This window comes from Aspergillus wentii, assembly GCF_001890725.1.
Source record: "Aspergillus wentii DTO 134E9 unplaced genomic scaffold ASPWEscaffold_2, whole genome shotgun sequence".
In the NCBI taxonomy this organism is placed as follows: Eukaryota; Fungi; Ascomycota; class Eurotiomycetes; order Eurotiales; family Aspergillaceae; genus Aspergillus; species Aspergillus wentii.
In genome coordinates this window covers 2,815,139-2,835,775 of record NW_024467833.1, presented here as the reverse complement: position 1 = coordinate 2,835,775, position 20,637 = coordinate 2,815,139, and the positions used below count along the sequence as shown (strand labels likewise).

Sequence of the window (20,637 nt, the reverse complement as noted above, 5' to 3'; positions counted from 1 at the left end):
TATGGACTAGTGTCTAGTCAGCAGGAATATTCTATTTCTATTGGTTAATGGCTTCTAAACATCAAGATAGCCTAATGAATTCATTTGATTAAGAATTAAATATACAGTAGAAATGGATAATTGACAGCGGAATAAAAGCAGATGGATTACCCCATGCTTTGAAGAATTTCATTCTTTTTTTGGTCTTTTGTCTTTTTTCCCGCACTTCCAACTGAGAGGATCACTCCCAGGAAGATATCTGAAAAGGTAGTTAAATCTAACGTACAACGAAGAGGACAAAAGAAGAAGTGACCAAACAAAAAACGGGCACGATAAGAGGGGATATTCGCTTTTTTTTCTGTGTCGAAAATAAAAAAAAAAAGTTTGCCAACGACATTTGACATGGGAATTGATGAATAATAGTCGTGGCAGAAGAAAAAAAAAAAGAGAAAAAAAGTTGAAAGCAAAAGTGTAGATTACAAGCAAGAGGCATTCCTCACCCAGTCACATATGTAAAAGCCAGTTGACTCCAACACATGAACAGAGATAGGAACCTCATGATGCGATCGATCAGAAAGTGAAAAGAAAAAAGAAGAATGCCCATCAAACAGACATCAAATCCACCAGCCTGAACAAAATGAAGTGGGAAAGAAGAAAGAAAATGCAAAAAAAAGGGGTTGAAAGAAGTGAAAGAAAATTATTAACGCCATGGGTACTCAATGTAAATGGGGGAAATAATGTACCAACTTGACAGAGAATTCAAGGGAAAACAATCTATAGGTAACATTTACCAGACAAGCCCAAAACCAGAAACAGAACAAGAGGGAAACTGGAAATCGACTGCAAAAAAAAAAAAAGAAGAAAAAGAAAAAGAATAGAAAAAAAAAAGACGAAATTGTAGTAAATCATGATCGTCGTGACTGCTCACTCCAAAGATCGGCAGGATCCAAAGGGAGTAATGTGGTATGTGGCACGATCAACGAAAACCTTCCATGATGAGCAACGGAGTCATATCGAGCCGAGAAAAACTGCGCCATATCGTTAATGCATGCTGCATCGCAGATGTGACAGGTTTTGTCGTTGCTTGGGGAAAAAAAAAAGTTTTTTTCTGTGTTTTTGCTTTTCCGACAAGAGCGAAAAGAACTGAACATGGAAACTTTTCGGCTGTCGCAACAAATGCGGGGAATTCGAAATCGGAGATGGCGAAATGAGAAAAAGATGCGTAATCGTCGCAGAAGAAAAGTCGAAATAAAAGAGAGTACGGTATCATCGAACAGTAAAGAAAAGGAGATGAAATCACCGAAATATCGAGAGAAATCTAAGAAGAAAAAGAAGAATGGACGGTCAAAAGAAACTTTTTACGCTGCAGTCAGCAGCCCTTTGCCTGCAAGCCGTACCAATTAAGCGACAATAGGTTGCATGCCGCCAAACGGATTGGCACACATGTAGTGCTCCATATGCTTGGCGCAGTATAGGCAGCCACAGGATGAGCCATGACCTGTCCACACACTCTGGGCGAATGGCAGTGCATATGCCGGGGTGTGGTGGTAGGATGGTGGCTGCGACCGAGGCGCCGACTGTGGGAGGTACTGCTGAGGCGGGATCCAAGCACGGGAATACGGCGAAGGGTTCGCGTATGCCCAGGGCCCGACTGAGTAGTAATCGGGAGTGGTAGGACCGCTGTGAGGAGCGGACGGAGGCGAGTACTCGGATGCTGCAGGGTTTAGCCACGAGTTCTCAAAATGCGTGCTCCGCTGGTACTGCGGCGGGATGGGACCCTCGGGGGACATCAGAGGCTTGGAGAGACCATGGCCTCGGGTAATCTTGGTGTCGATCGGAGCCAGGCTGTGGCGGGTTCCGTGAGCCCGCGCGGTAGCCTTGGTCCGCCAGGTTTCCCAGTGGCTGAGCCACGACGCAAATCCATCCTGATCCTCGTAGATACGGTCGTGGATCTTCCACTCAAAGGCAAACAGCCATTCAAGCTCCATGGAGTTCAACTCGGCGACGGGGATGTTGCTCACTTCAGCCCACGACTTGTTCTGGAAGGTGTTGTCATCCAAAAACTTGGAACCCAAAAGGAGTCCAACGGTGAGCATGCGGTAAACCTGGCCACTACCCGAAGAGTACACCTTGGCGGAAGAGAGCATACGCATCCGACTGGCCAAGTAGTAGAGACCCAAGAGGATCGTGGAGCTTGGCAGGCGGGTCGAGGACAGGATCTGAAAGACGTATTTCCGGAATTGGGGTGGGACAGACGATCCTGGGTACACGCTTCGCGCGAAGTCAATATCTGCTAGGTTGATCTTGGTGTTGTACAAAGCATACATTCCCTGGGCCATCTCCGCCACGAAGTCGGACATCTGATCCATCTCATAGTCCAAATGGGCAGCAACGCCTCCGGTGGCCTTCTCCTCCTTGCGCGGTTGTTCGTGCTGAGCCATCATGTCATGGTGGCGGTACTGCGGTGGAATAGCACTGTCCATCGGGGGAAGCTGGACGTTGTTCCGGAGGGGAGGCAGTACGTTGGCGGCAGCGATGGGACCGAACATGGGCTGGGACGCATGGTGTCTCAAGGCATGGTGAGCCGGGGCGAAATCCCTGCCGGTGCGCATAGGGTGCATGTTCATGGGAGCGGGCTTGCCATAGCAGGCGGACTGGGAGTACTGCTCAATGAATTCACAACCATTTTGGGAGTAGCGGGGAGGAAAGGCAGATTGGCCGACAACGTAGAAGGGCTGTTCGGAGTCCATCCTGTTACCACTCAACATGTGAGGGGGAGTAGGAGGAAGGCCTTGCAGGCCTGGGGCGAAGAAAGACGGCATGACTCGGATCGAGCAAAAAACCAGTACAGGACGGGGAGGTAGACGGTTCGAAGGCTATAGCGACGATAGCAGTAAGCAACTGATCAAGAGGGCTCACCACCCAATGGACCAAAGAAAAAAGAAGCAACGTCAGAAGAAAAAGAAAAGGGAATAACCAACCGTCTACACGTCCGCGACGCCCTGATCCTGGGGGGAGAGCGGTAGCTCAACGAGCCGCGGCTCTTTAATATGCGCAGGAGAAGTCTCTAGTTGAATGACATGGAGATATCAATTCGACAACAAAGGAATCGAAAGTCTAACGACGTTAAGGAACGGACGTAAAGAGCGGTCGCAGCAGGTGGAAGTTCCGAAGCCGGTGCCTTGGTTTTTTTTTTTTTTTTTCTCTTCGGAGTCGCGTCTGTTATTCCTAGTCTTTTTTTCCTCGGAGACGGATTGTCGATCGGGAACAGCACAGAAAAAAAGGGTACAGGAATAGATTGAAGCAAGCTGCACGTTCTTTTGCTTAACCAGTGCTAAACAGGTGATAGACAATTGAAAAAGGAAGACAGAAAAAGGCTAAGAGGCTTGCGTGGACAGGGTAGATTTTTTGGGGGGGGAGAGAGATTTGGGGGAAGTATCGAGAAGGGTATTTTTTTCTTCTCGCGTAAAAAAGACCCCGTTCCACGTTTAAGCAACGACACTTAGTGAAAAGCTCGTTGGGAAGCAAAAGGAAAATAGAGGATTAACGGAGAGAAAAATGAACAAGGGAGGAGGGGAGGATAGATGGTGAAGATGGAGGTTGAAAGTGGAGAGGGAAAAAGAGGATGGGGAGGGAAGAAAGAGAGGGAGGGGAGAGAAGAAGAGAGAGAGAGAGCGAAGGGTAAAGGGAACAGCGGCGAGAGAAGCCAGTGTGTGTTAGAGAGTGGGAGTGACCGCTGATGATCCCAAGCCTGTACAGTGTAAAGGAAAAAAAAAAAAAAAAAAAAAAAAAGGAAATTTACTAGTCAGGAGGTAAAAAAACAGCCACTCCAGCCAAACGGAAATGTCGAAAAGGTTGAGGCGGGAAGACACGATACACAGATACAAGAGGCATACCGTATTTTACCCTAGAGCCGGTTAGGGGCTCGAACGGCAGCCCCAAAAGGGCCCAAAATGGGTCACACAGTCTGGCTTTTGTTACCGCCACTGGATGATTTAACTGTGACAGAAACGTCATTTGTTCCAGAATTATTATTATCATAATAAAAAAAATAATATTAATACAGAAATACAGAACAAAATAATACCTAATAAAATATAAAATATGAATAATTATCTAATATCAGCTGAAGAGAGTGGACCTGCTAGTTGTAGCCCCGAACAGTGGGACGTGCACTAACAACGTGTCTGACTAATTATATCAATTGGAGACGAGCAGTTAGTCAAGTAGAAACTGTTGGAATTAAAGATAGAATTCCATAGAGTATCATGGAGTATCCATGGATAGAGTATGTCTGTAAAGGACTGAGAAAGAATCTACATAGTACAGAATAAGACGCATTATGTACTCCAGCATCATACAGCCACAGTTCCCTAGCAACCACACATACCACCGTCTAAATATGTCAACTTTACTATAATTATTAACAGGCATCCATCTACGTATTCCTCTACTGCCTGGTATCAACCATGCAGCTGACTGGTATTCCACCGGCAGATCCTGTAGGAACGGGGTACAGAAAACATGAAAAGAAAAGAAAAAGAAAAAGAAAAATCATCTGACTCAGTCGCCATCCTGCATCTGGCCTTGGGATTGGCGTCATGCTGCAGCTGCGATATACAATATGATCGGGGGCTGGTCACCTCCTTTCTCTTCACCTTTACCTTCACCTTCTTTTCAGCTGATACGGATACTTAGTACAGAGTACAAGATAAACAGATAGCATCATACAGACTGTCTACGTATTAAATCAGTCTGTATGGCCAATATGCAATAATACTGCATGTCATATATGCTAGGTAGTCGGGTCCTTATTGCATATACATCCTGCTTCCCTTTCCCCCATTCTACCCTATAATCTCTACCAATTCAGTCACCATACAGTTCACCCCGAAAACAAAAACAGGTTATAGGGTAAATCCTTCAACCAAATCCCCATCCTACAGTAGGAAGTATATATTCACTGGTGCCAGTGGTGTGTTAGTGGGGAGGGGAGAAAGAGGACGTCTACATATTTCTGCCCGACATACATAAACCCCGCTTCAACCTCGCCTCGCCTCGTTAATAATTCCATCCATCCATGATCCATTCTTTTCCCATCAATGGGATGGCAATTTCTATCACACCAATGGCTACTGCAGCTCGTTGGTTGCCTCAGCTTACAAACGCAGCCAATGGTGAGGGGGGTTACCTCGTGCTCGTTCTGCCTTGGGTGGTAGGACGGTGACAGGACGAGTAAGTGGCAGTGACTCAGGGACGATCGGGTCAGCGGGTACTGTCGGTTCTTTCTTTTTTGCTTTTCTTTTCTTTTCTTTTCTTTTTTACTCCGTAACTGGTACTGTATGTATTTTGCCTGTGGCTGTCCGTTTGGATAGACTCTATTCTAGGCAGTCTGCGTTGGTTTAGTTTGATCTAGGAATTATCCGGATGCTCAGTGAGGGGTATCAAAGTCAGGAAAATTTCTTTCCCTTTCGACTCGCCGTCTCTAACAAATAGTTTCATATAATCTGATACTGATAATCCCATTTTTTGTCTATGTACCGGATAACTAAGTAGCTTTTTTCCCCTCCTGAAACTTTGTGATCTTGACCCTGGGTAGATGTACCACTGTACTCACCTACCCTCACAAGTCGATCAACGCAAAAACTGAATAAAAATTTTTGAAAGAAAGAAAAATTGAAAAAAGAAGAAGAAATCGAAAAATGGCCATCGGCCCGAACACAGTGGATATCATCAATGAGATAAAAAAGAAACCGTAAAAAAGAAGAAGAAGAAGAAGAAGAAGAAGAAGAAGAAGAATGATGGATAAATCATACTCGTATGTCCGATTCGTCATCAAATGAGAATTCCGATCGCACATACCCTTCAACACCATCCGGGAGGAGTTTGCTCCCTTGTCTGTTCAAAACGAAGAAAAAAACAGAAATTCCCAATTCGTAATTCGTTCAATCAGTTGTCAAATGATCGAGCAGATGACTGCCCCAATCTACCGCTAGCTCTATTCGTCCTTTAAGCTCCCAATCAGGCTGCTAAGCGCATCCACAATGACCGCCTCGTCTTTGGGCTCGCCCCCAGGGAATGAGCTTTCCGTGCTCTCTCCCAGCACCCGGGCACGTGCGCTCTTGAGCACCTCGCGGATGTAGTTCTTATCCTCATAGTCCTCCATGAGAACGGCCTCAAAGTCATCAATAGCCTTGTTCGCCCGATCATTGAACGAGGACGACTCGGGCTGGTGCATGGGCGCGGGACTTGGCTCAACCGGCGCTGGATTTGGATTTGGCGGCTGCGGCATCGGAGGCCCAGGATTTGGTGGGAGGCTGGGAGGGTGTGGGTTGAGCGTTGGCAGCGGCGGGGGATGTTGCGGAGGGTAAGGTGATTGGTGCTGCTGCGGTGGCGGCATGGCATGCGGGTGCTGGAATTGAGCCAGCTGCGGCGGTGGATCGGATGCATAAGGGGAGGTGTAGGTAGATGGTGTAGTCTGAGCGAAAGCGGCAGGGAGATTGTTTCGGATTGGACTGGGTATCGGAAAAGGTGATGGTGCCGGAGCTGGAGCTGGAGCTGGAGCCGGAGCTGCAACGGGTGGAGGTGCAGGAGCTGGGGCAGGGGCAGGAGCAGGAGGGGGAGCAGGAGATGGAGCCGGAACCTGAGAGGGGGGAGGATAAGGGCTGTGATGTTGAGGAACAGGAGCTGGAGCTGGAGACGGAGCCGGCACCGGACCAGGTGTCGGGGCAGGTGCTTGTGTGGGTGGTGGAGCAGAGTAAGGATTTGTTGGCATAGAAGGAAACTGGAAGTGCTGGCTGGCCATATTCGTTTGACCAGTCGGCGGACTTGCGTAGGTCTGGTTCAATGGAGGCATGTATTGTTGCGGAGGAGGCGGTGCTGGAGTCTGCGATGAGGGCGGAGGAGGCGATGGTCGTCTCTTCTTCTCCTTTTCGACAGATGCTCCTGGCCGGAGCTGCCACGACCATCCTTTACCATCTCGCTCAGCGTGCATGAAGAGATGGCTGTTGCCATTCAGATTGTGCCGGACACTGGACGTCCACCCCTCCGTCTCACACTTGAAGCGGAAATAGGGGTACTTCAGCTTCAAGGCGCGATAGATCTGCTTGAGCGTCATTGGCGTTCCTGCTTCCGTAAGAGCGTCGAAGATAAGAACAGCATAGTTGTAGGGAGGCTTTGCAAGATCCTCCGGCGTGTACGCTGACTCGGGAGGATAGTTGGGCGATGGCGAACGCGATGGCTTGCGCTTCTTTACAGGAGGTACCTTGATATACTCTTCCGGACGCTGTTCCATAGGGAACTGGGCGCCTTCGGTCGTAGGCAAAGGAGTGTCCATGGGCGTGCCATCGGGCTTCTTCCTCTTGGTATACTTGCGCTTCTCCGGCTTGGACCCGGGAGATTCGGCACCACCAGATTCCTTGGGTGTCTTTCCAGCCTTCGGTCGGTTGTTTGGTTGCTGTGGCTGCTGCTGCTGTTGCTGCGGCTGCTGGGAAGGGGGAGGAGGAGTGACACCTCCATTTGCTTCCCGTTTGGCAGCCAGCTTCTGTTCTCTGGCCAGCTCTGCGCGCTCCCGTTTGGACATGATACCATCCTTGGGAGGCCGCCCTGGGCCCCGGCGACGTGCCGGTTGTTGAGAACTGTCACCAGACCCTTCAATAGAAGGCATTGGTTTGGCAAGGTCGGGGTCCTTGGTCTTCAGTACCAGCTTGGCAACCTTTGTATCTTTGCTGTCCACATCGCTTCCACGTTTCTCGCTTTCCTCATCATTCTCGAGACCAACCGAAGCCGGGGCATTTTCATCATCTTCCGCATAAGTTTCTTCGGCTCTCTCAGCACCTGTTTCTCCAATCGGAACATCGGGGAGCAAAAATCGTATGCGCACTCCTCCGATCTGAATATAATCGCCACTGTGTAGAGGTCTGATCTGGCTCGGTGACAGCCAATCGGCGCCGATAAATGCACCATTTCTTCCCATCACTTCCATCTCAAAAAGGTTCTTGTCAAAGTTGTATGCAATCTTGACGTGTTTACGAGAGATTCCCCGATGCCCAGCGGCAATACCGTCAACAGTGGCAGGAGGGTGGATCGGGATAGTTGGACAGGAGTCAGGGGAAGGGAGCAAGGCCAACGCATCAACAGGTTTCGCATCATTACCACCTTCATTCAGAGACTGCATCGCAAGAGCATTGTAGTCGGTAGTCGACTGCAGCTGGGCTGGAGTAGCATGCAGTTGGGCCGGTTCGGCAAAAGACGAATTCGACGACCTTCGACTTAAGGGGAGATGAGGCACGTCAGGATCAAAGCCCATAATACCACCGCGATCACTGACAACACTTCCAAGAATGCCGCTCCCCTCATGCTTCACACGAATTGGCGTATGCGATGCGTTGCCACCACTGGAACTCTTTGGTCGAGAAGTTCTCATCGCCTGTCTCGCCTGGTATTCCCGTTGATGGGCCGCTCTCGCCGCTCGTACATCTCGCCCGAGGATAAAAGAATAAGTATTGCAGTAGAAATGTCCATCGTCGAATTCCAATTTCGCAAACGCTTGAATACGAGGTTCGGATCCAGAGATCGATCCTGCATCCTGCAAACCCCCGGAGTATCCCAGGGCGGAGAGATCCGCGCTCTGGGAAAGATAGGCCGCAGTAAGCATCTCATTATGCTGTAACGCTTCAAAGGGGTTTTTCGACGAGTCAATATCGAAAGAGGCGAAGAGGTCGGGGTGATCTTTGGACAACATCAGGGGATCGGATAGACTGTTAGCCAGATCTGACGCATGAGGTAAACCATGTCCATCGGGATCGGGGTTTGGGAAGGACAATTCATGATCTTCACCCGCGGGCCTGTGCTCATCGTGTAAAAGACCGCCCGGCAATTCGTCTGATATTGCGATCTGATCATGAGCCATGGGCAACGCTGCAGAGACATCAATTCCCGCAGGAGTAGGATCATTGCTCAACGATTGATCATTCGATTCAAAGTTCTTCTTGTCGAGGTCAAAGTCGTTTGGTTGATGTTGATGTTGTGGTTGTTGTTGTTGTTGTCCCTGGGACTGGTCCGCGGAAAGATGGTGCTGGTCGACGGGGGCGGAAGAAGAAGAAGACTGGTGGTTCCCGAGAAGTTGAGCGAGAAGCGCGCTGGCGGAATGCCGTCTCAGGTCGTTCTGGCGCTCATCCCCCGCGGAACCAGCAGCCCCCGACTCAACATCCATATCCTCCGGCTCGGTTTTGATCCCGATCATGTCGAGGGTGGTGGGCAGGCCGTTGGGGGGAGGAGAGAGGTCGGGGTGATCGGAGGCAGAATCGTGCAGGGCGCGGATTGCGGAGGAGTCGCTGCGCGGGGAGGCAGGGCTGTGGTCGGAGTGAGGACCGCCATGATCGTAAAGGGACATAGTACTATCAGGGCCGGCATTAGGAGGAGGTCGATGGCCCACCGCTGGCGCTGTCATGGTCTGCGACGACGACATGACAGGCAGCTGCTGGGGAGGAGAAAGACGGGCAGGGTTGGAGGGAGAGAAGCAGGGCGGTGAAGAGCAGCCATGGGAGGAGAGGCAAAAAAAGATGAATGGAGGATTTTCAGTACCTGTCGGAGGAGATAATCCGGTATCGTACAGCCTCGTACGTACAGTACGAGGACAAAGAAATCCTCCAGCAGTCCAGCTACAAAGTAGTAGAATGTAGATGCTAATAGTCTGATATATATTATATTTATTATATCTATTCTGCTTTAATCCCCCTCAAGTGAAGAATCCCGACTAAGAAAACTCTTCTGCCCCGCTACTCCGTAGATCTGACTGGCTTCCAAAAAAGGGCCACTTTCCGATCCACTGCAAATCCTGACTATCCAATGTAATACCGAGTATGCATACCTCAATCTGGATGCCATTAAGAGGAACCAAAGTACCGTGCTTATTTTCTGCAATTGATTATCAATTATTTACAGGATAATAGATTTTGATAGTATGTACAAAAGTACCTACCTGCATACCTCCTTTGCACAATAATGATTCATAGCTGACACTCTGACCGATAGGTGGAGAACCCCTCTCCCTACGCCTACTGGACTGATTGATCTACATCCAGGAAAAGTTCCATTGACTAGGTATTACCTACATGAGAACGGACTAGACGATACGAACAAGAGGGGTCTCAGACCTGTACAAGTCAAGAACAAGAGAATAAGAGAATAAGAAACAGAAAACAAAATGCCCAAATCCAAAAAAGATCAATCCAAAACCTCCTCCCAGCCATCTCAATCCCATCAATCCAAACCAAACTGGCCCCTCCTCCGTCCCCTCATCCCCCCCTCCTCCCTCTACCTGGATCCCACCCTCCCGGACCAAATCTACACCATCCGCAACTTCCTCACCGCCACCCTGTGCAAGAACTACGTTTCCTTCCTCGCGTCTCTCCCGCTGATCACCACGCCCGGGAAGCCGAAAAAGGGCGACGCTGTGCGCGTCAATGATCGGTTTCAGATCGAGGATGCCACCTTTGCGGAGATGTTGTGGTCGTCGACGGCGTTGAGGGAGTTGGTTACGCAGGGCGAGGAGGGAGATGTTTGGGGCGGGGAGCCAGTTGGGTTGAATTCGAATATTAGGGTGTATCGGTATTCGAAGGGGCAGTTTTTTGCGAAGCATTGTATGTTCTATCTAATTTCTTTCAAATATCAAACTGTATTAGGTGTATGCTTATTGACGATAGATGATGATTCCAATGCTTTGACTTTTAAACCGCCTCAGTCAAACCCCATGCCAGCAAGGACGACTTGGACTCTTCTCATCTATCTCACTACCTGCGGCGGCGGAGAAACCGTCTTCTATCAAGATCCTACCCGGGAGAACCGGAATCCAGAGCCCATCTCTGTAGCCCCAGAGATAGGCATGGCCCTACTGCATCGGCATGGAGAGAGGTGTTTGATGCATGAAGGAATGGAAGTGACCGAGGGAGAGAAATGGGTGCTGAGGAGTGACTTGGTGGTTAAACGGTAGTCTATCTGACCTGTCTCCTGATGAAACTACATTTCCAGATGCAACATCTACTGTATTAGAGCTATGTGGTAGTGCTGTATTGGACAGGATAAGAAATACAATACGACAGCATGGGGTGTACAATGGCCTCATGTAGCCAAAGACATGACACGTGAAAACGGTTGGAAGAGGAAATGAAGTGATTGAATGTAGTGAGTGGTTGCCGGCGTGGGGAAAGAAGCCCAAGCCCTTGATGAATGCACCACGACAATATTGGGATCAAGAAAAAGCAAACATTAATGAAAAAACAAACAACATTCCCCCGGGCATGGATACTCGGGAACGACAGCTGCTATGATGACAAGAGAAACCTGAAACTCTTTGAAGAAACTTGAAATTCCCAATCAATCTCAATCTGTATGTTCCGATATCCTGAGCACTATCCATCAATATCCAACCAAGTTAGACATCTTACGAAGATGATGATGGCCGGGCTTCGTATTCGGCTCGTCTCATGATATCCTCCACTGGTCCTAGTAACCGCTTAAATCCATCACGGCCCAGCCTTGCGACTTTGACATCGGTCTTAGTGATGATGCTAGCAGCTCGTGGCTTGTCGTCCAACAGAGCAAGTTCTCCAAAGTAGTCACCGCGCTTGTAGAATTTGACAGGTCCTTCCACGTCCTCTTTAAACGCCTCTGCCTCACCCGACTCCAGCAGATAGAAGGCATCACCCGGGTCACCCTCGGTAATGATTTTGGCTCCTGCTGGGTGCTTGATCGTATCCAGGGCGTCGGCAATCTTTGCACGCTCGTACGGTTTGAGGGATGACAGCAACGGGACTTCTTCCAAAAACGCCTCGTACATGCGACGTCGCTGGAATGCCGAGTCCATGAGAATGCGTCGGAATGTGATGCGATCCAAGGCCCAGAGAGTGCTCTTGGGGTCAGTTGACACGACCGTTGCCGCTCGAGGAGCATTGTACATGAGAGCCAGCTCTCCAAAAGAACCCCCGGGTCCGGTAGAGGCGACCTTGTTGCCCATTCCATCAGGTCCTGGCTGTACTGAACCCGAAGGATGGATGTGGATATCAAAGTGGCCCTCTTCCACAATGTAAAAGTAGTCACCTGCGTCGCCCTGTGTAATCACTTTAATACCCTTGGCGGGGATGGGCTTCTCGACAAGGGCGTCGAGAACCGTCTTGAATTGGTCGTCATCCAGATGGGAGAAGAGGAAGTTGCTGCTGACGGCCGTCTTCAACCGAGCCAGCTGCTCTTCTGTCTTTTGGTGGAAAGGAGGTGTCCAGCTATCGGAGCCGGCCGACGTGGGATTCAGAGACTCTGCAGAGACGGATGTACGACGACCCAGCGCGTAGTTGTTGGGGAAGCCTTGGTTCACGCCTCCGATAGGACGGGAGGCCTCGGGGGGTTCATTATAGTTGTGCTCGTCCTCATTCCCGTCACCCGATCCAGTATCAAACGGGCTCCTACCGAACTGCACTCCCCCACTTCCCCCACCGAAACTACTGCCTCCAAAGAGAACATTGCCTGCTGAAGCTGGAGCTGCACCAGCATTGGCAGATTTAAAGGTCAAATCGGTTGGTGACGTCACCTCGTACTCGTCGTCCTCGGAGATCTTTTGAAAGGAAGAGGTGCTGCTTTTGGTGCCGAGCTTAAGAAAAGGGTTGGTACCCGGGAAAGAGGAGCTGTCCGCCATTGTATCAGCTGTAGGGCCGGAGAGGCCACCACTCCGGCCGCACTGGAGCGAAGAAGGTGTAGGGTCGAGAAGTTGCGACGGAAGCCGCTGGGAAGAAAGAGGTGGGGTCGAAGACTGGCAGAGGAAGTCAGATGTTGAGCAGAACAGAGACCGGCGACTGGGAGGGAAGATTTCTGAGGGGGGTAGGGAAGGAGATAAATAAAGGGACATTTGTGAAGAAAAAGCAGGATGATTTTGGAACCCGCAAGATCAGCGTGAAGGAGGGGGGAAAGGTAGCAAGAAAGAGGAGGGCGACAGGCTTGGGGGTCTCCGCCAGAGTGGGTATCGGGAAGTGAAGTCTAATTGGAGAGTTGAAAGGACGCAGTGTTCCAGAGATGTCGTACGTTTCTGTCTTGTCTTTTTGACCAAGTTTTTTTGTGTGAATTAAATTTTTTTTTTTTATTTCTTTCTTTCAAGACGGGAACAAGTCGACTGTTTCAGTATCCCGTGTCTTAGAAAAAAGCCAACGGGAGGAGAAAGTCGATGGAAATAGCTTGCGTAGGATGGAAAGGGAAGCCGAAATCTGGCTGGGACCAAGCTTTGGAGGGGCAACAGACCCAAGCTGTGTGTGGTCGTGTGGGGAGGGAAGGTCGGGAAGGAGGACAGGTGAGATATATTAGAGACTAAAATAATAGGATGAATGAGAAGAGGAGAAAGAGAAGAGATGAAAGAGAAGAAAGAAGAAAGAGGACAGACAGGAAGAAGAAAGAAGAGGGGAAGAAAGGAAGAGGAAGGGAAGAGAAGAAGAAGAGGAGGGAAAGGCGGGGAGGAAGACGGAAAGGAAAGCAGCTGAGCTTCTTTTGGCCTGAGCTTATAATCGTGATAAACGATGGAAGATGGGATAAATCAAACACATCGACCACTAATGCAGAAACCGGCTGGGATATTACTCTTGCTGGACAGCTGGGAGGGCATCCAAAAGGGAGGATTTGAAGCTCATCTACCCCTCTCCAGCAGGATCGACGTCACTGGTTTGTTGCTAGACTGACAGACTACTTCAATAGTTCCAAGCCGGGATCAATAATATATTAAATTCATTTCTGTGATTCCTTGGATTTATTATTTAGATGGACATTTTTAATTTCCACTGAGTTTGAACATGTTCTGCTAGACGAGATGAAGAGAAAAGCTGGGGTGGAAGCTTCGATGGCAGAATTCCAGGGGTTTTCTAGAACATCAGCAGTGGATGATTTCGGAATTGCCCAACGCCACTGAATAATAACCATCCTGAGAAGACTGGATGCACCAGAGATGGCATCATGACTGCCAATGATTACGAGGATCATGATGATCATGGTGGCGATTAAGTTGCTGTCACTGTTGAGGTCATACCGTTTGCATCTACAGTTACTCCATCGTGAACCACAGTCGACCATCAAGTGTGGATAACCTAACAACCAACTATCATAAGTGATGAAGTCACGATTCTGTCTGATACGTCAGAGAGTGCAATTCTGGCCCAGTCGCCAGCAGATATAACGACAGTTGTTGCTGTTTCAGCTGCTTCACTTTGTGGGTATCTGCAGGGCAGTTGGACAGCAGACACATCACATCTGCATAGATGTAACTAGAGTAGATATAGAAAAGATATAATAAATCGTAGATAGCTACCTACGTATTCTGAATAACTGCAGTAATTGTCACGGTTACCTTCTATCCTGATATTCATATTCTAGACTGCGACCGAGGGTCTGTGTTACCGCCACCCCGCTTTCTCTGCGCTGGACTCGAAGCTCCAACAATTCAGCAGCCCAACGTTGGCATTCCCAGCCTCTCTTTTTCATCGGTTTATCTAAAGACGTTCGACATTCCAAATCTGCAATCTCTGCAATCTCTGCACCTCTGTTTGTTTCAATCCGTACTACATCTCCCTCATTATGGGTAGCTACACGTTCCGATGGTAAGTGCTATATCAGGCCAGTCTTATGATGATCGTTCCAATGATGGTGGTTCCTGGAGGTCGAATCGGCCAATTCCATCATCCCAATCCATCGCCTCTCATGACTCTACTCGCCCGCCAAAACCCTCGGACGGGCGACTCTCGACGCTTGCTCGGGTTGATTTGATCGCTGACTGAACGGCTTCTCGCATGGCAGGCCTTACGAAGCCAACGAGGTGTTTGTCACTGGGACTTTTGACGACTGGGGTAAGACGGTGAAACTGCACAAGAAGGGCGATGTCTTTGAGAAAGAGGTCACTCTACCCCCCTCGGACCAAAAGTTACACTACAAAGTACGTATTCCTGCTTCTTGCGCTTCTTCTGAGCGTATCAAACCTTCATCATCGCCCTCTATCCTTCTGCCTGAGCGCAAGGGCGCTTGGAAATGACGAACTCTCGCCCACTACACCCACTGACGTCATCTTACCCGCCTCTCCATCCTGTCAATCTGCTGTTCAGGGCAGATACAAGAACCCCTCTCATCGCCGCATTTACTGACTTGCCATCTATCAGTTTGTCGTCGACGGAATCTGGACTACCGATAGCAACATTGCAGAAGAAGACGACGGAAGCAATAACATTAACAACGTCCTCAACCCCGATCAAATCTATAACGAACTTAACGGCGCTCCGGTGATGGCTGGCGTGACACCAGACTCGACTACCGCTGCACTTGCAGCTGGTGTTCCCAAAGAATCCGAAAGAAGCCAAGCGGCAACCATCTCGTCCGCCGCTCCTCAGTCAACAACCGCAGCCCTCGCAGGACAGGTTCCTCTGGAAAAAGAGGGGGATTTGCCCGGTACCTTTCCGGAGACACCATCGAAAGAACCTGAAGAGTTTTCTGTCAGCCCAATTCCCGCTTCGAGTGGCGTTGGCAACCCAATCCATCTGAAACCGGGCGAAAAGGTGCCAGAGTCCAGCTCTTTCAACACTAACACCGTTGGCTCGACTGTGGATTTGGATGGGTATCACAAAGATGCTAGCGCTCCGGAAGTGCCACCAAAAGAACCCGAGCAGTTCTCTGTCAATCCTATTCCTGCCTCGAGCGGTATTGGCAATCCGATTCATCTGAAACCGGGTGAGAAAGTACCGGAACCCAGCTCTTTCAATGCCAATACTGTTGAATCAACGGTTGATTTGGACGGGTACCACAAAGATGCCAGTGCTCCTTTTGTAGGACAGAGCAACACCAACCAGGGCACTTTCGGTCTACCCCCAACCTCCAACAGAAACATCATCCCCGAGTCTGGTCTGCCGGTGGGAGAGTCGAATTTTGGAACCAACACCATCCAGTCGGCGGGTCCGACTTCGACTACGGCTGCGCTCGCAGGTGCTGTGCCACTGGAGCCCAAGAGGCAGACCAATAGTGAAGCTCCTGTTGAGGGAATCCCTCAGAGGGTGAAGAACTCTCTGACCGAGGCCGACCGGCCGCCCGAAGCTGCCGCCCACCAGGCGGTTGTTGATGAGAAGAAGGAGGTGGAAAAGGAACTTCAGAAGAATGTGCCACTGGAAGAATCCGCCGGGACACCCGCACCCACTGCCACGGCCGCCACGGCGGAGACTGCTCCTGCTCCTCTCAACCCCGATTCGCGACCATTGTCACCCCGATCAACACCCCCGCCGGAGCCAACGGTTACTACTGGCGCCAAGGAAGTAAAGACACAGTCAGTCAGTGGACCAGGCGCCGCATCAACTGGAGCTGAGACTGCACCTACCGCTCAGGCTCAGAACGGCAGTGCTCAGAAGGCTACACAGAATGGCACTACAAATGGAACTGCTCAAAGTGGCACCACTCGCGCCGAGCCGACGACGACGACGTCGGCAGGTACCGCCGAGACCAAGAGCTCACCCAAGAAGAAGAGGAACCGGGTGAGCGGCTTTTTTGAGAAGCTCAAGGAGAAGCTCAAATAATTGAGTTACGAAGAGCTGAGGTATAGAATGATGATGGAAGTATAATGGTTATGACTTTCTGGATACCTTTTTGTGTTTGTTCAGCATGTTTTGTTTATTGTTATTCTGCGTTGATATTCCACTCGTACAGTTCAATTGATCGTAATTTATGATTAATCTTAATTCATGTCCATTATCACTATTATTATATCCATATCCTATCCGTATATCCATATATCCACAGTGTATGTCATATAGGTATCGCATTACTAACTTGGCCGTTCAATTTGACCGGATACGCAAGGACACTAGAATATCAGCATCATCGACTCAAACAAGGAATCATGAACATACTCCTTCCCAGTCTTGGTCATACAGCAACCACAAAACAGCGACGCAGGATAACAAATCACCTGTATATCCCATTAGCATAATCATCCAAAAAGGAGGCCGGGCCACACACAGCCGCAATGATAGTCACACAAAACCCTGTCATCATCAGCAACCATCCACACGAGCAAGGTAGCAGTCCATCAATCATACCTAGTGTCGGACCGACGACTTTACACCGACAGGGATTCTGATCCGTGCCGCATTGGAAGCAGATGGGGAAGATGGGGAAAAAGGGGACGTCGCACATTATGGTGAGGATAGAGAGGATAGGAGATGGGGAGATGGATGTAAAGACGATGGAATTGAATTAAATCGAACTAAGGAAGAGTGCGGAGAGTGTGGAGGATGTAGAGTGATTTCATCATGACGCATGCGGAGACGAGACGGGTTATGATATTCTTTACTATTGAGTATTAGATGGATGTTACTGTAGCAGGATAATACTATGTATGTAGATGATTTGTGAAGTTCTGATAGTCAGGTATTCTAGTTGTGTTGAGTATGAGTATTATTATGCACACTGCATATTGTAGTAGACCCCTGAATAGCATCAATCCACTACACTTATAGTCCACCACCACATAAAAATAAAAGACAGCCTTACAAGCCTCATCTAATAAAACCAGATAAACAAGCCTAGACTATCCAACACAGCCATAAAATAACCGCCCAATAGAACTAAAAATACTCCATCGCAGCACAGCACAGCCTCTTTTCATGCCACATCCTCCATCCATACCAGCACTACCTACACTAAACTAGGTAACTACAAATTGCTTTCTAATCTCATCTCATCTCTCCTATTATTCAATATAAATAATACCTCATATCACCAGGCAACAATATTTTATCTGCACACCAAGCCTGAATCCCCGCCGTTGCGACTTGGCGATATTCACTAAAGGAAAACTAACTAAACTTGCCGAACCTGGGATCGGGACGAGGAGATTTTTCTGACTGACTGACTGATTGTCATTCTTACATATTCATCCCTTTTTCCCTCCTTTCTTTCTGTCTTGCTTGATATATTTATTTTTGTTTCACTCAGACTGAGTTATTTATTTGAACTCGACCACACCTCGACCACGAGACAGTACTCGGCCAAGATCGCAATTCAGCCCTACACTTACGACCTGAACCCTCCGATCACCAGATCAACAAACACCTCCACCACACCTCCACGATCTTCACTCACAACACCCATCTCGAACAGTACCACACTCGAACATACTCGATAACATGGCCCTCAGCAACATCATCCCCCTCATCATCCTCCTCGTCGTGGTCGCCATCCTCGCCTTCGTCGGCTACATCGCCTACTCGATCGTGCAGGACGTGTCCCGCAACACGCGCGAAAAGATGGAAAACAAACACCTCATGTTCACCAAGGATGGGATGACGGTTGGTGTGAAGGAGTTGAAGGATGAGGATTATAAGGATCGGAGTCAGAGGTTGGTTTACTTTTCCCCCCTTACGTTGGGCTGGATGCGCGGGTGGTGTGGCGTGTTGGGTTTTGTGGACTGGGCTAATGGGAGTTATAGTGTCCTTGTGAATATGTGGAATCACACTTCTTTCCCAGCGTACAAGAGTCGGCTTTGGAATATGACTGGGTCTTCGGATGAGCAGGAGGTTGAGAGGAGGAAGACGTGAGTTTGGTCCTTTGTTCTGTTTGGGTTTGTTTGACGTTGCTAATGGTACTAGGTACTCGAAATAATCGATGCGAATACTCAACTCACGACTGAGCTATCGTCTATCTATCTATACCTACCTAGCTAGATGGGATATCTCACTTACGATGCCAGGATCATGATTGGACAGCGTTGTGCATAGCAGATATTAAATTACATATCTCATCAATTCGTCAATTCATTTCTATTGTTCTATGTTCTATCATCAACAACAGGGATTAAATGCTCTACAATCCCGCATAATAACCCTCGTCCTGGTTCAACAGGTAAAAAGGTACCGGCTCGGGCTGTCCACTCCCCCCGTACCAAGTCGGTGTCTGTAATTTCTCGGGCGTGTCGTCACGTCGAGTATTATCAAAGACATGCTCGAATGTCTTGGCCCATTGGACCCGGTTATTGAGACCCTCTAGACCCCAGAGTTCTTGCAGAAAGTGCAAGATCGAGGTATGTGTGTAGGCCGAGTTGTTGGCGTACATGGTGCCTTGGTTGTGGATGAGGTGGTTTGCGGGGACATAAGGGGAGATGAGGAAGGAGGGGACGCTAGCAGTTAGTTAGCTATGGCTCTATTGGGGAGTTATGGTACCTACCGAACTCCAAGACGACTAAATTCGTAGGTGATTTTTTGTCCCTCTGATTCACCAGTAAAGGTAATTCCATCATCCGGTTTGGGGACGTTGGCTGGAGGAGAAACATGGTCTGCGAATCCACCGTGTTCGTCAAAGTTGATCACGATCAGTCTATTTGGTCAGCAGGTCCATTGCATATGGAGTGAGTGCCTTACACATTATCCCAGTATTTTGATTTCCGCACTGCATCGTACAAATGCTTGATCATCTGCTCGCCGGCTGCCATGTTACTGGTGAGATGCATCGAGTCGATACTGCAGCATTCGGGGTTGATGTAGGAGAAAGTGGGCAATGTTCCTTCTTCCAGATCACGGTAGAAGTCACTGGCGTGGACCAGCTTGTCCATGGCATTATCTTGCACCCACTGTTCAGTTAGCTAAGTTACTAAATACTTTATGCATGAATTATGGATCTACCTTGTACATATAGCCGTCAACAATGTCCGTTTCATAGTACTATACATGTCAGTCAGGTTACCGGCAGCATGGTCTTTTAACGTACGTTCTTCCAGGTAATGTTCTTGTTGCTGAGAGCCTCGAAAATTGAAGTCGCACAGTCGGTTCCAGTCACATTGTTATAGAACCCAGCGGACTGCTCCTTGTTTTCGAGATACCCACATGATGATCCCGAAGTGGCAAATTGACGATTGGGATTGGTAGGTCCAGGATGTTCCGCAAACTGTCTTGTTAGTACTTCTCACTTCATTACCACTCATGAACAGCGACATACATAAGAATCCCAAAAGACAAAGTTCTTTGCGATTTCAGCTAGCGTAGACGACTTCTTCTCATCATACGCTTTGATGACAAAAGACGAATCACCAGGAGTGGCACTGTACTTTTCCGACTGCCGTTCAATGAAGCCACCCATGTTGGGAACGTCGTCGTTTGTAGCGTTCCATTTGCGGTAGATTTGATATGTCACGCCAGCAAAGTTGTGGTCTGGATCTGCCAGGGGCACTTCAGTCTCGAATGGAGAGGCACAGATCTCGAGAGGCTCATCCCAGACCGTCCAGTTGGGATTGGTATACTCGTTGCAGTAATTGATGTTGCGGAGGTTGTCAATATCTGGATGAAAGTCCCAGTATCCGGCGATGTTGTCAAAGGAGTGGTTCTCCATCATCAGGTACACGACATGTTTGATCTATTCTGTCAGTGACTGGCTGTGAGAAAGAGGTAAGCCCCATACATTTGACCGGAGTTGACTCCAGGTATCTTCCTTTCGTCTATGAGGGAGAGCTGAGCCCAATACGGCCAAAACTGGAAGAATCAATGCCGACTTCATCTTCTGTCTGTGTCTCTCAAGCTTTGTGTGTCTCCCCCAGTCCTGCTGGGAAAGACGGCTTTTATCTAGCCATCAGGAGAGACATCTCCTCGCATCGCACAATAGAGACTG

At 48.9% G+C, this 20,637-nt stretch overlaps 11 protein-coding genes across 11 annotated transcripts; 4 read left to right on the top strand and 7 right to left on the bottom strand.

Moving 5' to 3' along the window:
• Window positions 1-916: 916 nt before the first annotated feature.
• ASPWEDRAFT_36856 (putative cyclin-like protein (Clg1)) lies at window positions 917-2,385 on the bottom strand. The gene is made up of 2 exons (XM_040834560.1): window positions 2,305-2,385; window positions 917-2,250 (listed from the first exon to the last, which is right to left on the bottom strand). The coding sequence occupies exons 1-2, from the start codon at window positions 2,346-2,348 to the stop codon at window positions 1,380-1,382; spliced, it is 915 nt and encodes a 304-aa protein (XP_040692807.1). The 5' UTR covers window positions 2,349-2,385; the 3' UTR covers window positions 917-1,379.
• A 1,364-nt stretch (window positions 2,386-3,749) lies between these two features.
• On the bottom strand, window positions 3,750-4,062 carry ASPWEDRAFT_356878 (uncharacterized protein). The gene has a single exon (XM_040834283.1). It carries the CDS (start codon window positions 4,018-4,020, stop codon window positions 3,781-3,783), a length of 240 nt encoding a protein of 79 aa, XP_040692806.1. The 5' UTR covers window positions 4,021-4,062; the 3' UTR covers window positions 3,750-3,780.
• A 1,915-nt stretch (window positions 4,063-5,977) lies between these two features.
• ASPWEDRAFT_102994 (forkhead domain protein) lies at window positions 5,978-9,448 on the bottom strand (the record flags this gene model as incomplete). The annotated part of the gene is made up of 2 exons (XM_040827529.1): window positions 5,978-6,573; window positions 6,697-9,448. 2 exons carry the CDS (start codon window positions 9,446-9,448, stop codon window positions 5,978-5,980), a joined length of 3,348 nt encoding a protein of 1,115 aa, XP_040692805.1.
• A 738-nt stretch (window positions 9,449-10,186) lies between these two features.
• On the top strand, window positions 10,187-10,972 carry ASPWEDRAFT_168989 (uncharacterized protein; the record flags this gene model as incomplete). Its single annotated transcript, XM_040830377.1, has 2 exons — window positions 10,187-10,622; window positions 10,686-10,972. 2 exons carry the CDS (start codon window positions 10,187-10,189, stop codon window positions 10,970-10,972), a joined length of 723 nt encoding a protein of 240 aa, XP_040692804.1.
• A 450-nt stretch (window positions 10,973-11,422) lies between these two features.
• On the bottom strand, window positions 11,423-12,667 carry ASPWEDRAFT_49182 (cyclic nucleotide-binding domain-containing protein; the record flags this gene model as incomplete). The annotated part of the gene is made up of 1 exon (XM_040837229.1): window positions 11,423-12,667. One exon carries the CDS (start codon window positions 12,665-12,667, stop codon window positions 11,423-11,425), a length of 1,245 nt encoding a protein of 414 aa, XP_040692803.1.
• Window positions 12,668-13,095: 428 nt separating this feature from the next.
• On the top strand, window positions 13,096-13,786 carry ASPWEDRAFT_36851 (uncharacterized protein). The gene has a single exon (XM_040834559.1). The coding sequence runs from the start codon at window positions 13,343-13,345 to the stop codon at window positions 13,637-13,639; it is 297 nt and encodes a 98-aa protein (XP_040692802.1). The 5' UTR covers window positions 13,096-13,342; the 3' UTR covers window positions 13,640-13,786.
• Window positions 13,690-14,223, bottom strand: ASPWEDRAFT_356276 (uncharacterized protein). Its single transcript, XM_040834267.1, has one exon. It carries the CDS (start codon window positions 14,080-14,082, stop codon window positions 13,741-13,743), a length of 342 nt encoding a protein of 113 aa, XP_040692801.1. The 5' UTR covers window positions 14,083-14,223; the 3' UTR covers window positions 13,690-13,740.
• Window positions 14,224-14,389: 166 nt separating this feature from the next.
• On the top strand, window positions 14,390-16,742 carry ASPWEDRAFT_36849 (carbohydrate-binding module family 48 protein). The gene is made up of 3 exons (XM_040834558.1): window positions 14,390-14,606; window positions 14,803-14,938; window positions 15,159-16,742. The coding sequence occupies exons 1-3, from the start codon at window positions 14,584-14,586 to the stop codon at window positions 16,554-16,556; spliced, it is 1,557 nt and encodes a 518-aa protein (XP_040692800.1). The 5' UTR covers window positions 14,390-14,583; the 3' UTR covers window positions 16,557-16,742.
• A 62-nt stretch (window positions 16,743-16,804) lies between these two features.
• ASPWEDRAFT_36848 (uncharacterized protein) lies at window positions 16,805-17,364 on the bottom strand (the record flags this gene model as incomplete). Its single annotated transcript, XM_040834557.1, has 4 exons — window positions 17,079-17,364; window positions 16,999-17,024; window positions 16,890-16,948; window positions 16,805-16,843 (listed from the first exon to the last, which is right to left on the bottom strand). Coding segments are annotated over exons 1-4 (221 nt in total), but the record flags the coding sequence as incomplete, so codon positions are not given.
• A 931-nt stretch (window positions 17,365-18,295) lies between these two features.
• On the top strand, window positions 18,296-18,713 carry ASPWEDRAFT_36847 (uncharacterized protein). The gene has a single exon (XM_040834556.1). The coding sequence runs from the start codon at window positions 18,306-18,308 to the stop codon at window positions 18,576-18,578; it is 273 nt and encodes a 90-aa protein (XP_040692798.1). The 5' UTR covers window positions 18,296-18,305; the 3' UTR covers window positions 18,579-18,713.
• Window positions 18,714-18,843: 130 nt separating this feature from the next.
• On the bottom strand, window positions 18,844-20,526 carry ASPWEDRAFT_106043 (uncharacterized protein; the record flags this gene model as incomplete). Its single annotated transcript, XM_040827783.1, has 7 exons — window positions 18,844-19,156; window positions 19,204-19,353; window positions 19,398-19,618; window positions 19,659-19,697; window positions 19,744-19,920; window positions 19,972-20,385; window positions 20,431-20,526. The coding sequence occupies 7 exons, from the start codon at window positions 20,524-20,526 to the stop codon at window positions 18,844-18,846; spliced, it is 1,410 nt and encodes a 469-aa protein (XP_040692797.1).
• Window positions 20,527-20,637: the final 111 nt, after the last annotated feature.

What these genes read in the sequence shown, in the direction of transcription:
- ASPWEDRAFT_36851 (XM_040834559.1), top strand. Translation starts at nt 13,343, where the DNA reads ATGAATGAGAAGAGGAGAAAGAGAAGAGATGAAAGAGAAGAAAGAAGA.
- ASPWEDRAFT_36856 (XM_040834560.1), bottom strand. Translation starts at nt 2,348, where the DNA reads ATGGATCAGATGTCCGACTTCGTGGCGGAGATGGCCCAGGGAAT. An exon ending in GCGGAGATGGCCCAGGGAAT is followed by an intron (nt 2,251 to 2,304) that starts GTATGCTTTGTA and finishes CTTCGCGCGAAG; the next exon opens with CGTGTACCCAGGATCGTCTG.
- ASPWEDRAFT_36847 (XM_040834556.1), top strand. Translation starts at nt 18,306, where the DNA reads ATGTTCACCAAGGATGGGATGACGGTTGGTGTGAAGGAGTTGAAGGAT.
- ASPWEDRAFT_356878 (XM_040834283.1), bottom strand. Translation starts at nt 4,020, where the DNA reads ATGATAATAATAATTCTGGAACAAATGACGTTTCTGTCACAGTTAAAT.
- ASPWEDRAFT_356276 (XM_040834267.1), bottom strand. Translation starts at nt 14,082, where the DNA reads ATGGTCGACTGTGGTTCACGATGGAGTAACTGTAGATGCAAACGGTAT.
- ASPWEDRAFT_36849 (XM_040834558.1), top strand. Translation starts at nt 14,584, where the DNA reads ATGGGTAGCTACACGTTCCGATG. An exon ending in GGTAGCTACACGTTCCGATG is followed by an intron (nt 14,607 to 14,802) that starts GTAAGTGCTATA and finishes CTCGCATGGCAG; the next exon opens with GCCTTACGAAGCCAACGAGG. An exon ending in ACCAAAAGTTACACTACAAA is followed by an intron (nt 14,939 to 15,158) that starts GTACGTATTCCT and finishes GCCATCTATCAG; the next exon opens with TTTGTCGTCGACGGAATCTG.